Source organism: Coenobita brevimanus, chromosome 80, assembly GCF_032717465.1.
Source record: "Coenobita brevimanus isolate Jiangsu-jjx chromosome 80, ASM3271746v2, whole genome shotgun sequence".
NCBI classification, from domain to species: Eukaryota; Metazoa; Arthropoda; class Malacostraca; order Decapoda; family Coenobitidae; genus Coenobita; species Coenobita brevimanus.
This window is the reverse complement of record NC_137033.1, coordinates 35,571,015-35,584,679: the sequence shown is the minus strand read 5'-3', so window position 1 is coordinate 35,584,679 and position 13,665 is coordinate 35,571,015. Positions and strand designations below refer to the sequence as shown.

The window sequence follows — 13,665 nt, the reverse complement described above, 5'->3', positions numbered from 1 at the left end:
ACCATCTAAACCCGCCCACCGAAGCTCCACCTTTCCTACCAGGTCATGCCTCACTTCCTTCCCTGTGAAAGTTCCGACACTAAATAGGAAAATAAGTGAAGCATGACTAGCCTTTTAGTTTATGGAATTCTCTCTCTCTCTCTCTCTCTCTCTCTCTCTCTCTCTCTCTCTCTCTCTCTCTTCCAATCCTTGCTTCTATTTCTTACTGCGTTTTTCTCCATGTCTCATTTTCGGTCAGTGTTTATCTTTTTGTCTTTATGTGTTTATGCGTAGACTGGTTTACGCTTAACGTATCGTATGTTCTTTACTGACAACATATCATCGTCGTCATTATCATCACTGTCATCATCACTATATCGTTGGCCTCGTCGTCATCACCGAGGTCAGTATCGTCGATCATCATCGTCGTCATCGCCTCTTTTTATCTCCAGAATGATCCTCGTCGTCAGCATTGTCGTCGTTCCCATTGTCATCGTCAACATCATCGTCCTCGGTCATCATCGTCGTTGTCGTCTCTTCATAATCGTCGTCGTAGTCATCATTGTCATAACAATCATCCTTTTCATTATCGTCGCCGTCATTATCGTCATCGTCATCACCACCCATCGTACAGTTCCACTGCAACGCATTACTTTTCAATGACTAGTACACTTTTCCTTCACCTAGCACCCACTCCACCACCAAGAGTGCATGTCTGAACGGTGACGTGGACTGGTTGATAAAGGCTACGAACTCATCAGCCACAGGTCATAACTTGCCACATGGAACACGCTGGAGACAAGTTTTATTTTAACTTAGTCCTCATAGCAGCTGGTTTTTGCCAGAAGTAATTTCCCTTCTTCTTTTCATTTCGACGATAACTTGAGTTTGGCTGTGAGGCTGTTAGAAGCTGTAGGAGTAAAGGCAACATACGCAATCAAATGTATACATAGCTTAACATTTACTGTAATATGGTTGTTAGTGTTTGGCAGCTGTGTGATTGAAGGTAAAAGCATAGGCAAGCACTCTTGTACTCAACTGAAGCTCAAAAAATAATTTCATGAGTACTGACCTTGGACACCGTTTCAGTCAAGAGGAGAAATTTGCTTAAGATTTTAAATTGATGTTATGAGGAGCTCCGACCAGGCAGTAGCACCCATCGCCCCTGTTTCAGAGATGTCAGGGATTAAGTTTTCCTGCTGTTATAACTTAAGGGGAAAACAGTACACCATTGCCCACGCTTTCACAAGGTTCAGTCTCACTCACCACGGAGGTGAAGGAGGAGGCCATCCATCCCACTTCTCATATTAACAAGCAGTTCTTGGTACCCAGCCAAGCAGTCCTTCTTGTGGTAGCAACACGTCATCGTGAAGCAAGTTCTAAGTAGTACTGGGGATTTCGTTATTTCCACTTCTGCGCGATTTATTCATCACATTATACCTCAATATTTACCTGCATGTTAATGATGAAAGCAGTGTCGATATTTGAATGATGTGATTAATACATGAAATAAATCAAAGGTGTAATATCCCAGTTAAATCGCTAAGGAAGAAGCGCTGCGAAGCCTGCTATGTCACTTCTATTATGGTTCGTGAAGGTCAGAATCACATGATAAAGGCTAATGATAATTTTAATCTCTTAACTAAAGTATATTTAACGGAAAGGACAGTGGACATGAGGAGAATAAGAACTCTCCTTTCCTTGCCGATTCTGTTAAACAGCCCTAAGTTGCGACAGAGGTTTGATCGTAGAATTATTTGTGAATCTCCGTCTAGTGATATACTGTCATCTAACACAATGGAAAGTCTTGCGTGGCTTCCTGAGAATTTAATGGATGTATGGTTGCCTTAGTGGGAATGTGTGAGTCAGATGGCATCAGTAGAGACTAGAGGATGAGATAAATAGAAGAGAGGAGAGAATTTACCCTTTCACTACGACGTAAGCAAGGACAGCGGCAGTGTTCTGGTTGGTAGAAGTCATGTGCAAACGAGCCACGGTAAGAATCCAAGAGATGACAAACGTTTTTGTACTAAGTAAAACACAACAAGAAGCATAGGGCGCTCTCCTACGACTTGAATTACTCAAATACGGTAAGTTAACCTCTGATCTTCCCATGCCCGGGGCTTTCCAGGACCCCAGGGGAGTGATGAGGGGCTGTACCCGGTGCTCCTATCTCAATAGTACTGTACGTCCTTCATGAGCTAAATTAATTCATCTGCTAGAAGCAAGAAACTAGAATAACAAAGATGTGTTCTGTCAAATTTTAGGGGAAAGTAATTAAAACAAACCTATATTAACCATAGTTAAATAAAGAAAATAAGTATTAAATATTGAACACATAAGAATGAAATGAAAACTGATAAAATCATTGGGAAAGTTTATATCTGTCTCATGGGGTTTTTGGACCGAAAAAGCCTCTTCCCCCACGTCATAAATAGTTCCCTCAAAATATAAACAAATAAGGATACCTCTGGATCCTACGAAGACTATTTTAACTGTTCTGAGGGTTCTGGGGTGGCTGTAGAAGGCTAATGCAAATTCGTTCTTCTGTAGGTCAGCCAGTAGCTCAGAGACAATGGTGTTTCTAGGCCGGCCCCAATCACGACGGCCCAGCAAAAGAAAAAAAAAAAGCCATTGTAAAAAAAAAGTTATAGTTTTTCATATCTTATCAGTCGCAGAAAATCTTACTGAGCTGAATGAGATATTTCGTAGATGAGCAAAAGAAATCCTTGGATAAATAAACAAATATATAAAAATCATAATTAAATAAATAGCTAGGTAGATAGCTAGCTAGCTCGATAGATACATAGATATATAGATGGATAGACAGATAGATACAAAGATAGACAGACAGACTGACAGACTGACCGACAGACAGACAGACAGGCAGAAAGATAGATAATAAGATAGAGAGATAAAGCCTCTCGGTGATAGGGATTATGGCTGAATGTCAGGAATATGAGAAAATCGCAAGGTAGTCATGTGATCAGAAGACTGGCCTGTTCTCCAAAGGGAAAAGAGCAATTCCAGTCAGGAGCAAGGAAAAGTATGAGAATCGAAAATTATTTAAGCAGTCTGATATATCTTCTGCAAGACCCAACGACATCTGATAAAAACATCCCTGACATTATCATCAACGCTGAATGATACAGTAATAGCGCGTATTCAGTATGGAAGATGGGTATTGCTGCTGAAGTGACGGCATGTGGAGGCGTACATCAGGTGGGAGAACTGCTGGACATGAAAAAAAAAAAAAACAAAGAAACGAAAAGGATGAAGCATTAGTTGTGGCTATAATATTATGGCTGAACCAGAAATGAATAGAAATCTTTTATACATCATGAAAGTTTAACCCCTTCATTTCGATGGAGTTTTTAAAAGCTTATTTTTGTTCTTTCAGGAGATTTTCTAATTTGGAAGGAACTTTGGCAATGAAGTAAAGGCAGTATTTAACTCCGGCAGTTTAAAAAGAATCTCCTAGGCTCAAAAAAATCGTTTAGATTGGCAACATATTTAGAAAAGAAAGGATTTCATATTTACAAGGTTAATGGATGGGACCATTCAGTGGGTAAGCCAGAAACAGAGATAAAACAACACAATACATTGTGAATATTAACAAAAACAAAACCCAGTTGTAAGTTTCATATTCTGACACTGTATGCCATTAAGCCTATAGTTAAACGCGTCACATCCGTCAAAGAGCGATGCTGCTATCTCAAGTTGATTTCCCAATGAATTTTCCTCAGTTTACAGTAAACGGAATAAAATCTAAAGCTCATTCTTGACTTATAATTTGGACTGCTAAAGGTTTCATTACAACTTGCAATACTGATTGGACAGTCTACCCCGGATTAGAGTAACAACTGTGTGGAAAGGGTGGTGATAATTTGATCTGTCTTGTTTACTTTTAATCAGAACCGCATGAAACTCCTATTTACAAGGACGTATTTTGTATTTATTCATGCTGTTATCAGACAGTTTTAGTGTGTATTAGAGAAGGTTCTCGAAATCTATCTATCTATCTATTGCCAGACGCCATAATCCCGTAAGGGGTGGCTTTGAGTTATTTGTTTTACGGGGAGGGGCACTAACCCTTCACCAACCCACTTCTTGACACGTAGGGAGCGCTTATGGTTTGGTTATATGGTTTCCACCCAGCGTTGTAAATGGTTTCATGGCTTACAGGAAACCATTTGCCTTGTCACTCAATGGAAAGCCACCTGCAATGGAATGCAGATGTTAAGTAGAGTTTTTATTAATTCGTTCACCACTACAGATCTTTTCAATGTATAGGATAGTATAGTTGCAGTTTAACCTACCTATAATGCGATTTATCAGTCTCACCAAATTTCAATACCGATAGTATGAAGAAGGCTTTACTATTCGGAACAAATCATTGGCTTATAGTCAGGATTACATACAAGTTCCATTACTACCACAAACTTTTTTTTTTTTTTTTTTTTTTTGCATATTTCCATTTTTTATTATCAAGTGCTTGAAAAACTCAGTGATATTTTGGAACGCAACTTCGACCTATGGGAACTTCATTAAAGTTCCAGTGCTTCTTCTAATGCTTATTTGCCAGTTAAAATTTGTAGTGCCAGTTGAATAAAACCTGTTGCGGTGTGTATAATACATCACTGACTGATAATGGGGGACTGTCTGCCGGCGTGTGATAAGTAGAAAGTCAGGAGCACCGGTACGTGTCGTGTTAACTAAGAGGAGGAACGATTGCCTGAGGATTGATGGATGTGTTAGGCTGACTGGTGGATGCTTTGACCGATTCTTAAAGGAATTAATACTAGATATGCACCTAAGGGAATTAGAAAGTGAACACACACACACACACACACACACACACACACACACAAAGAAGCATTGGCTAGGTAAGCAGTATTTTTTTTAACTGCCAGCCAGAAACATATTCCAAAGTTTTTCCTCATTAGCCAAAGGGCACAGTTATATTATATTCTTGCTGCTTTGAGACGATTTTGCTCTGCTTAAATGATACATTCGAACTGGAGAAGCTAGATTAGTCATCATTGTCCATTTCCTTATTAGGGGTCCTTCCTACTTTGAACGAAATTGTGTAGCAGTGGGCTGACTAAGAACAAAATGCGAAATTATACTAAACGAGCTAAATGACAGTTTTATACGAAAAATGTCCAGAATATGTGTAAACTGCTTGATTTAATCTGTTTAAAATTAGTTGTAAAGTACAGACAGAAAGCTCACAAAACGACTTTATAGCATATATATATATATATATATATATATATATATATATATATATATATATATATATATATATATATATTCGGTAATCCGTCTCTTCTGCGTTGTTCTGTTGCTTTTGTAAAGCTGTGTTTAAAGACAATTTGCACAGTGCCCCAGAATATCAGTCACTTTACACATTTTTCGGTTCAGCACGATGTCTGTAACTCAGTTTCGCTGGTATGGAAAGAGAGATGGCAACATGACTGTTAAACATTGAATGGTAGGGAGAGACAGATTAGCAGACAGGTATGCAGACTGGCAAGTAGCCATTGGTCACAGGAACACCCTCGATAATCCCAAAACACCAGTCCTAAGTAATACAGTAGTAGCATGCATTCAATATGGAGAGTAGAGGTGACATGTCCTGTGTGGCACATAGGAGAACTGGGACTCAGAAGCGGGCACCTAAACAAAAATATATACATAAATGAAGAAGCTAATTGCATAAGCCAAGATTACCCAGTCTGGACAGTTCTTGTATGATGTGTGACTAGACTACGAGACCAAGACAAGGATAGAAAGGAAAGGTTATGTATTTGAGGCTAAAAAGAAAACAACATTGAAGGATGACATTAAGGATACAGGGGGTAAAGACAGGGTGGCAGGCAGTGTGGCAGTTAAGAATGCACGACCATAGACACAAGCAGGCAGACTGATGAGTAGGACAGGCAAGGTGTAACTAAACATACACAGAAGCAGGCGGCCGACAGGACACAAAGATATGAAGAAATTCAGACAAGTTGACAGGGAAGCAAGCAATGACAATAACAAGAGGATTATTGACAAACAAGATACTTATTATTATTATTATTATTATTATTATTATGAAGATGATAATGAAAATGATGATAATGATAATGATAATGATAATGATGATAATGATAATGATAATGATAATGATGATTAATGATAACGATGGTGATAATGAAAATGATGATGATGATAATGATAATGATGATAATGAAAATTATAATGATGATAATGATAATGATGATGATGATAAGGATAATTATAATGATGATAATGATAATGATGATATATAATGATAATGCTGATAATGATGATAAGGATAACGATAATGATGATAATGATAATGATGATATATAATGATAATGATGATAATGATAATGATGATAAGGATAATGATAATGATGATAATGATAATGGTAACAAACAATAAGCCTCGGACAAGGACTGACCAAACGATAACGACCAAGGACCGGACAAAGGACATGGTTATCGGAACGTGGAATGTAAAGGGAGCGAATGATGAGGTGAAAGAGAGAGAGGTTGTCCATGTGCTTGAGGGTGCGAAAGTGGATGTATGTGGAATAACTGAAACAAAGTGGAGAGGAGAAAGTGTGAGAGAATGGGAGTATGGATGGGGTATATGTGCAAGAGTAGGTGAGAATGAGAGGGCAAAGGAAGGAGTATGTATAGTTGTAAGTAAAAGATGGAAGAGGAGCATAAGACACTATGGATCAGTTGGGTCAAGGATTGTGTGGGTAAAGTTGAAAGTTGGAATACAAATGTGGGCGATTATGTGTGTGTATGCGCCAACGCAAGATCGTGCTACAAGAGTGAGAGAAGAATTCTGGACAAATGTACAAGTGTGCATGGAAAAGTTTGGAAGGAATGAGAGAGTGTTTTTGATCGGTGATATGAATGGTAAAGTTGGGAATGTGAAGGTGGATGGAATAGTTGGTGAGTGGGGTGTGCCTGCTGAGATAGATGAGAATGGGAGTGCGTTAGTGGACATTTGTGCTGGGAGGGGGTTGGTGATAGCCAATACCCTCTTCAGGCATAAAATGATCCACAGGTATACATGGCGAGTGATGAGAAGGGTGGGTGGTGAACTGAATGAAAGGAAGGCAATGATTGATTATGTGTGTGTGGATGAAAGGATGCGAAGATATGTAATGGATGCAAGAGTTTATAGAGGTTGGGGGAGTGGACTTTCTGACCACTACTTGGTGGTGGCCAGAATTAGAATTCAAGTAAGATGGAGGAATAGAAGAAGGGAAAGACGAGAGGAAGGAGTAGTTGCAAGGAGAGTGGAAAGGTTACAAGAGGATGAGAAAAAGGCAGAGTATAAAAGAGAAGTGGAGGAACGATTGGGCAAATATGAATTGAAGCAGATGGGAGACGTGGAAGGTGTGTGTAGGATATTTACAGAAGAAATATGTGCAGCATGTGATGTGGTGTGTGGAAGGAAGAGAAGACGGAGGGGGGTGCAGGGAACAGTGTGGTGGACTGAAGAGGTGAAACAGGCTGTGGCACAGAAGAAGAACGCATACAATGAATGGATGAGAAATAGGGGCGTGGAAGAAGTTGAGAGGCGGAAGAGAGAGTTATATGTAGAAAGAAAGAGAGAGGTGAAAAGATTAGTAAGAGAGAGTAAGAAGAGAGTGGATGAGGAATTTGGAAGGAATTTGAGTGTAAAGTGGAGGGACTGTAAGAAAATGTTCTGGAAAGAGGTGAAAAGAGTAAGACAGGGTGGAAGTGAAGTTAGCAGGGAAGTGAAAGATAAAAATGGTAGATTACTAGTGGAGAAGGGAGAAAAAGTGAGCAGATGGAGAGAACACTTTAAGGAATCGTTGAACATAGGGGATGGAAGTAATGCGAGCATAAGTGGCTGGGGAATGGCTGGGAGAAGGAGGGAGGTGAGAAAACAGGAAGAAACCAGTAGGATAGAAGTTGTGGAAGTAATGAAGAAAGTTAAATCGGGGAAAGCCCCAGGAATTGATGGAGTGTGTGGTGAAATGCTGAAGCATGGGGGAGAGATAGTAGTAGAATGGATGTGGAAGATGTGCAGATTGGCCTGGGAGTAAGGTAGAGTCCCAGAGGATTGGAAGTAAGGTATAATTGTTCCCTTGTACAAAGGAAAAGGGGAAAAAGAAGTGTGTGGTAATCATAGGGGCATTTGTCTTCTTAGTATAATAGGAAAAGTGTATGGTATGATACTTATTGACAGAGTTAGAGAAAGAACAGAGAAATTAGTTGGAGAAGAACAGGGAGGCTTTAGGAAGGGAAGAGGTTGTATAGATCAGATATTCATTCTTAGATCTTTAGTGGAAAAGTTTCTAGAGAAGGGAAAGAAGTTGTATGGGCTTTCATGGATTTGGAGAAAGCATATAACAGGGTGGATAGACAAGGATTGTGGAAAGTGTTAAGAATATATGGAGTAGATGGGAAGTTGTTGAATGCTGTGAAGATTATGTACGATGGTGCGAAGGCTGCAGTGCGTGCGGATGGTGAACTAAGTGAATTTTTCTCTTTGAAAGTTGGGTTGAAACAGGGATGTGTCATGTCTCCATGGTTGTTCAATCTGTACGTGGATGGGGTAATAAACGAGGTACAAGGTAGGGTAGTGGATGTTGGAGTGGCCCTGGTGAGAGAGGATAATGTTTGGAAACTCCCTGTACTGTTGTTTGCAGATGATACTGTGTTGTTGGGTGAAGACAAAGGAGAGCTGCAAGGCTTGGTGGATGAGTTTGGGGGAGTGTGTAAGAAACGGAATCTAAAGGTGAATGTAGGGAAGAGTAAAGTGATGGTCTTTGAGAGAGGTGAAGTCAGTGAATGTACAGCGAGGTTGGATGGTAAGGAATTGGAAAATGTGAGTACGTTTAAGTACTTGGGTAGTGTGATGAGTAAGGATGGAGGTTTGGAGGGTGAATTGCTTGAAAGGGTACAGCAGGGAAGAAAGGTTGCTGGTTCTTTGAAAGCAGTGATAAGAAACAGGGAAGTGAGCATGGAAGTGAAAAAGTTACTACATGACAGTATTGTGATACCAACTCTAACGTACGGAAGTGAAGCTTGGACGTTGTTGGAAGGACACAAGTCAAGAGTGAGAGCAGTGGAAATGAGTTACTTAAGAGGAGCCTGTGGAGTTACATGGAGAGACAGGCTGACGAATGAGGATATAAAGGAGGGTTGTGGTGTGGATGTGGATGTGATAGGAAGCGTTATGAGGAACACACTGAGGTGGTTTGGCCATGTTGAGAGGATGGAGGGTGAAAGACTGACGAAGAGAGTGTATATGAGTGAGGTGGAGGGGGGAAGAGGGAGGGGGAGGCCGAGGATGAGATGGAGGGATGGGGTGGAGAGGTATATGAGAGAGGGGGGTGTGAGTTGGGAGCAGGGCAGTGAAATGGCGGGGGACAGGGCGACTTGGAGGCGATTTGTTTGTGGCCACCCCAAACGGGATTGATGCGTCTGGCAATAGATAGATTGATAGATAGATAATGGTAATGATAATGATGATGATGATAATGGTGATAATGATAATGATGATAATGATAATGATAATGATGATGCTGATAATGATTAATGCTGATAATGAAGATGATAATGATAATGATGACAGTGATGATGATGATAAAGATAATGGTGATGATGATGACGATGATGATGGTGATGATAAAGATGGTAATGATGATGATAATGACAATGATGATGATGATGATGATGATGAAGTCGATGTTGATGATGATGATGATATTATGATGATTATAATGATTCTGATGATTCTGATGATGATAATGTTGATGATGATTATAATGATTATGATGATACTCATGATGATGATGAAGATGATGATAATGATTTTTATTATTATTATTATTATTATTATTATTAATATTATTATTATTATTATTAATCAAGAGCCGTTCGCCCCAATTTGTAAAAAAAATATAATATTTACCAGTAAAAAATATAAAGAGACTCCTGAGGTTTTTACAATGGATCAGCGATATTACTGATATTATTGTAAAGGTCTAAGAATACTTTACAGGCTTTTACGAAGGTTAGCAATATTTAAAAAAAATATATAACATTGCTTCTACCAATTTCATTGAGTTTTTTTTTCTTCTTTCCCGATATTCCAGCTGTTTTCAAGAGTGAGTTTAGCGATATTTGCAAAAATGGATTTGGCAACTGTGAGGCGAGAATGAGCAGTAAGTCTGCTTCCGCTTAATCATGCAGTGGTTCCCAACTCGTTTCAGGCCATGGACCACCAGCCCAATAAGAAAAATGTTGTGGACCATTTCATTTTTGATTAAGTATAAAGAAGTATACACAACAAGCATTTTTGTTTGAAATACATTTATTCAAAATAATTTCGAGAAATTATACAAAATAATAGCCAGCTAACATTTTAATATTTCTTATAAACATAATTTCCTGGAAATAGAATAGTTGTGTAACATTTTGCCCTAAAATTTATTTCTAACAAACAGAATTTTCAAACTATGCAGGAGTATACAACTAATAAACACTTTCCTTTCAAATTATATTCATTCATTTTTACTTGCAACCAGACTTTTGGATTCTTTTCTCACTCACAAGCTTTTCAATATTAGGAGCGGTACTTGATAATGCACAACGAATATCGCTTTCCACTGCAAGACGATTCCTCTGTTTCGACTTAATGTGCAGCAGACATGAAAACCCACTCTCACACATGTAAGTTGATGCAAATGGCAAAAGATATCTGAGTGCATGTGATGACAGATTTGAGTAAGTACCAATCATGCTGGCCCAAAATTTTTCCTTGGTAGATCGTTGGTACATATCTTGAGCCGCCAAATCATTTTTCAGCTCCAAAAATTCCTCCTGCAGATCCCCTGGAACACTGTGAACATCGCTTGTGCATGGATTCCTGAAGAAAGATAACTCATCCCTTGTCATGTCCACCTCTGGAAAGTAATGCTGAAATTCATCCCGCAGCTTTCGTAAATGCTCGAGAATTTGCATCTGAATGCCTTTCTTTTCCCCGAGCACGGCATCCACACGTGGAAACTGAACCAAATTGTCACTTGCGACTCGTCCGATCCAGAGTTCTAGTTTCTCAAGAAAAGCACTGATGATGCCTTGGTGAGAGAACAGATTTGCACATTTCCCTTGCAGCTGAAGATTCAATTTGTTCAAGATTCCAAAAATATCAGCAAGGTATGCAAGTTCTAATTCTGACTGTGTTAGCATATTTCTTAAATCCTCTTTCCCTTGAGACTGGAGAAAGAAAGTCAGTTCTTCTCTTAGTTCAAAAATTCTGTTGAGTACGTTCCCTGCTGACAACAACCGTACAGAAGTGTAGAACAACAACACCTCAAAGTCGGAACCCATGTCCTGACATAATTTTCTGAACAGCCTGGTGTTCACTGCTGATGATTTGATGTAATTAACCACCTTCACTAATCCTTTGAAAATGGCGTTCAGGTAATCCGGCAGTGTTTTTGACGCTAATGCCTCTCTGTGAATGAAGCAGTGAATACCAGTTACCAATGGAGCACGCTGCTTCACCAACGCTTGGAAGCCTGATCTTGAGCCTAGCATTGCAGGTGCACCATCAGTGGTAACACCCACCAAATTTTTCCAATCCAGACCATTTGCTTCGAAGAAATTGTCAACAACTTCTAACACATCCTGAGCCCTTGTGGTGGTGTCAAGAGTCTTACAAAAGAGAAATTCTTCTTTGACGTCCCCATCAACCATGTATCGTGCAAACACCATTAGCCGAGAGGACAATGAGACATCAGTTGATTCATCCAACTGTATGGCAAACAATGGAGATTTCTTTATTTCATCCACAGCTTGTTCACTGATGTTTTGTGAGATATCATCTATCCGTCTCGATACAGTGTTATTAGATACAGATATATCATTTAGCTTCTGTGCGCGTCCTCACCGACAACAAGTCTCACCATTTCTCTTGCACAAGGTAGCACAAGTTGCTCTACAATTGTATGAGGCTTCTTGGCCTGTGCAACTTTGTATGCTACAATGTAGGAAGCTCGCACTGCATTGGAGGTCTTTTCATAGAATGTACCTGATGAGTCAAGGCGCTGCCGCTTGAGAGCTGATAACTGCCGCTCAAAATAATCTTTATCCTTTTGCAACAAACTGGGGTGGCACTTTTCGAGATGGAGCTTAAGCTTATCTGGCTTCAGTGACTCATTCCCCAAGACTTTGAAGCAAATAACACACTGTGGTAATTCCATGCCATCTTTTTCTTGACAAGTGAAGCCGAATTTAATGTAGTCCTCTGAATACTTGCGCCTGACAGTCCTCCCCGCCATTGCTATTTATTCAGATCTGTGGGCAGTGCAAGGAAATATAAGTTACACGTTGAGTTTGGCAATACTAACGATAAAACGTAAGATGAAGTCAGTAATGCAACACCATGTGCCGTAAACAGCATAACACAGCACGCAGCATAACAATTGACCAGAAATATTTCACTCTGTTCACACTTCCTCCCTGCTTCATAAAAAAAAAAACTACATTTTGCAGAAAAAAACGAAATCAAATTACACCAGACCTGTTAAACAGCGCAGGACGAATGATACAACTAATTATCTCAGCTGTTCGGTTGCTACTGGTGTCTGGCTGGCCAGAGCGCGGTAGCTGACAGGAATCAACAGGATGGCCTGTCACCTCCGCAATGAACTCACACCATGTCACTCAAACGCCACAATGAACAACACATCGAATATAAATGAATTAACAATAATTCTAACACAAAGGCTGCCAATAATTTCTTAAATAGGAATAATATTATAAAATGAATGGCCATTTTTTTATTTTGATTAAATTGTTCGCACTGAGTTTTCAGTAAATTCAAAATTATATAGTCATTTTCAGTTTGTTACCAAATACAGTGGACATCCTGTGGACCACCCAAAAAGTCACCATGGACCACCAGTTGGGAACCACTGGCTTAATGGCTGTGTTTGTGATAACAATTCTTGTTCCCGGACTTTATTATCAATGGGACTCATTCACAAAGTCTCTTCAGCACAACTACTGTCACATTTTTCCCTTTTATCCTTGCTACGTTTAAACAGTAATTTATCCTAGGAGAGATTTTATAAACATGAGGGGTTGGACATAACCTTCATTAACTTCTACTTACGGTATATGCAAGTTTTCCTGAAGTTGGAGAAAAAAAGTTTTTTCGTAGCCTGATATGTGTAAGAATACACTATGGAGGGGAAGGAGCTAAGATGTATGGGTAATTGCTTGTGTATGCTCTTCTCTTCATTCATACTGTTACGAAGCACTCCTTAATCAAATCGAAATGAGTATTAAAGTTAAAAAAAATTATTTCTGACTAATTCACTGTTGTGAAGAACATCTCACTGTAGAAACTGTTTAAGGTCCTCAGTTGTCCCAGTGTCTGTCAGACTATCCACCCGGCCACTTGATAACCCTCTTTTCTCTAACTTCCTACACCTTAAACCTGTTCCCCGTGCTTGCTTGCTTACTCGTCATGCAGCGTTGTTGTTCCAGCATTGTCAAAAGTTCGCCGACGCTTCATTTTTGGTTGTGGTGATGGAAGGTGTTATGTGATTTTTTTAAATGAAAATATAAAGCGCGCAGCCAATGATTACAAGAACGACGCAGACT

The 13,665-nt window shown here is 39.5% G+C and overlaps 1 protein-coding gene across 1 annotated transcript; it reads right to left on the bottom strand.

Moving 5' to 3' along the window:
- Nucleotides 1–408: 408 nt before the first annotated feature.
- On the bottom strand, nucleotides 409–12,335 carry LOC145409329 (zinc finger BED domain-containing protein 5-like). The gene is made up of 3 exons (XM_080279801.1): nucleotides 11,961–12,335; nucleotides 10,603–11,808; nucleotides 409–618 (listed from the first exon to the last, which is right to left on the bottom strand). The coding sequence occupies exons 1-3, from the start codon at nucleotides 12,333–12,335 to the stop codon at nucleotides 409–411; spliced, it is 1,791 nt and encodes a 596-aa protein (XP_080135927.1).
- Between the last annotated feature and the right edge of the window lie 1,330 nt (nucleotides 12,336–13,665).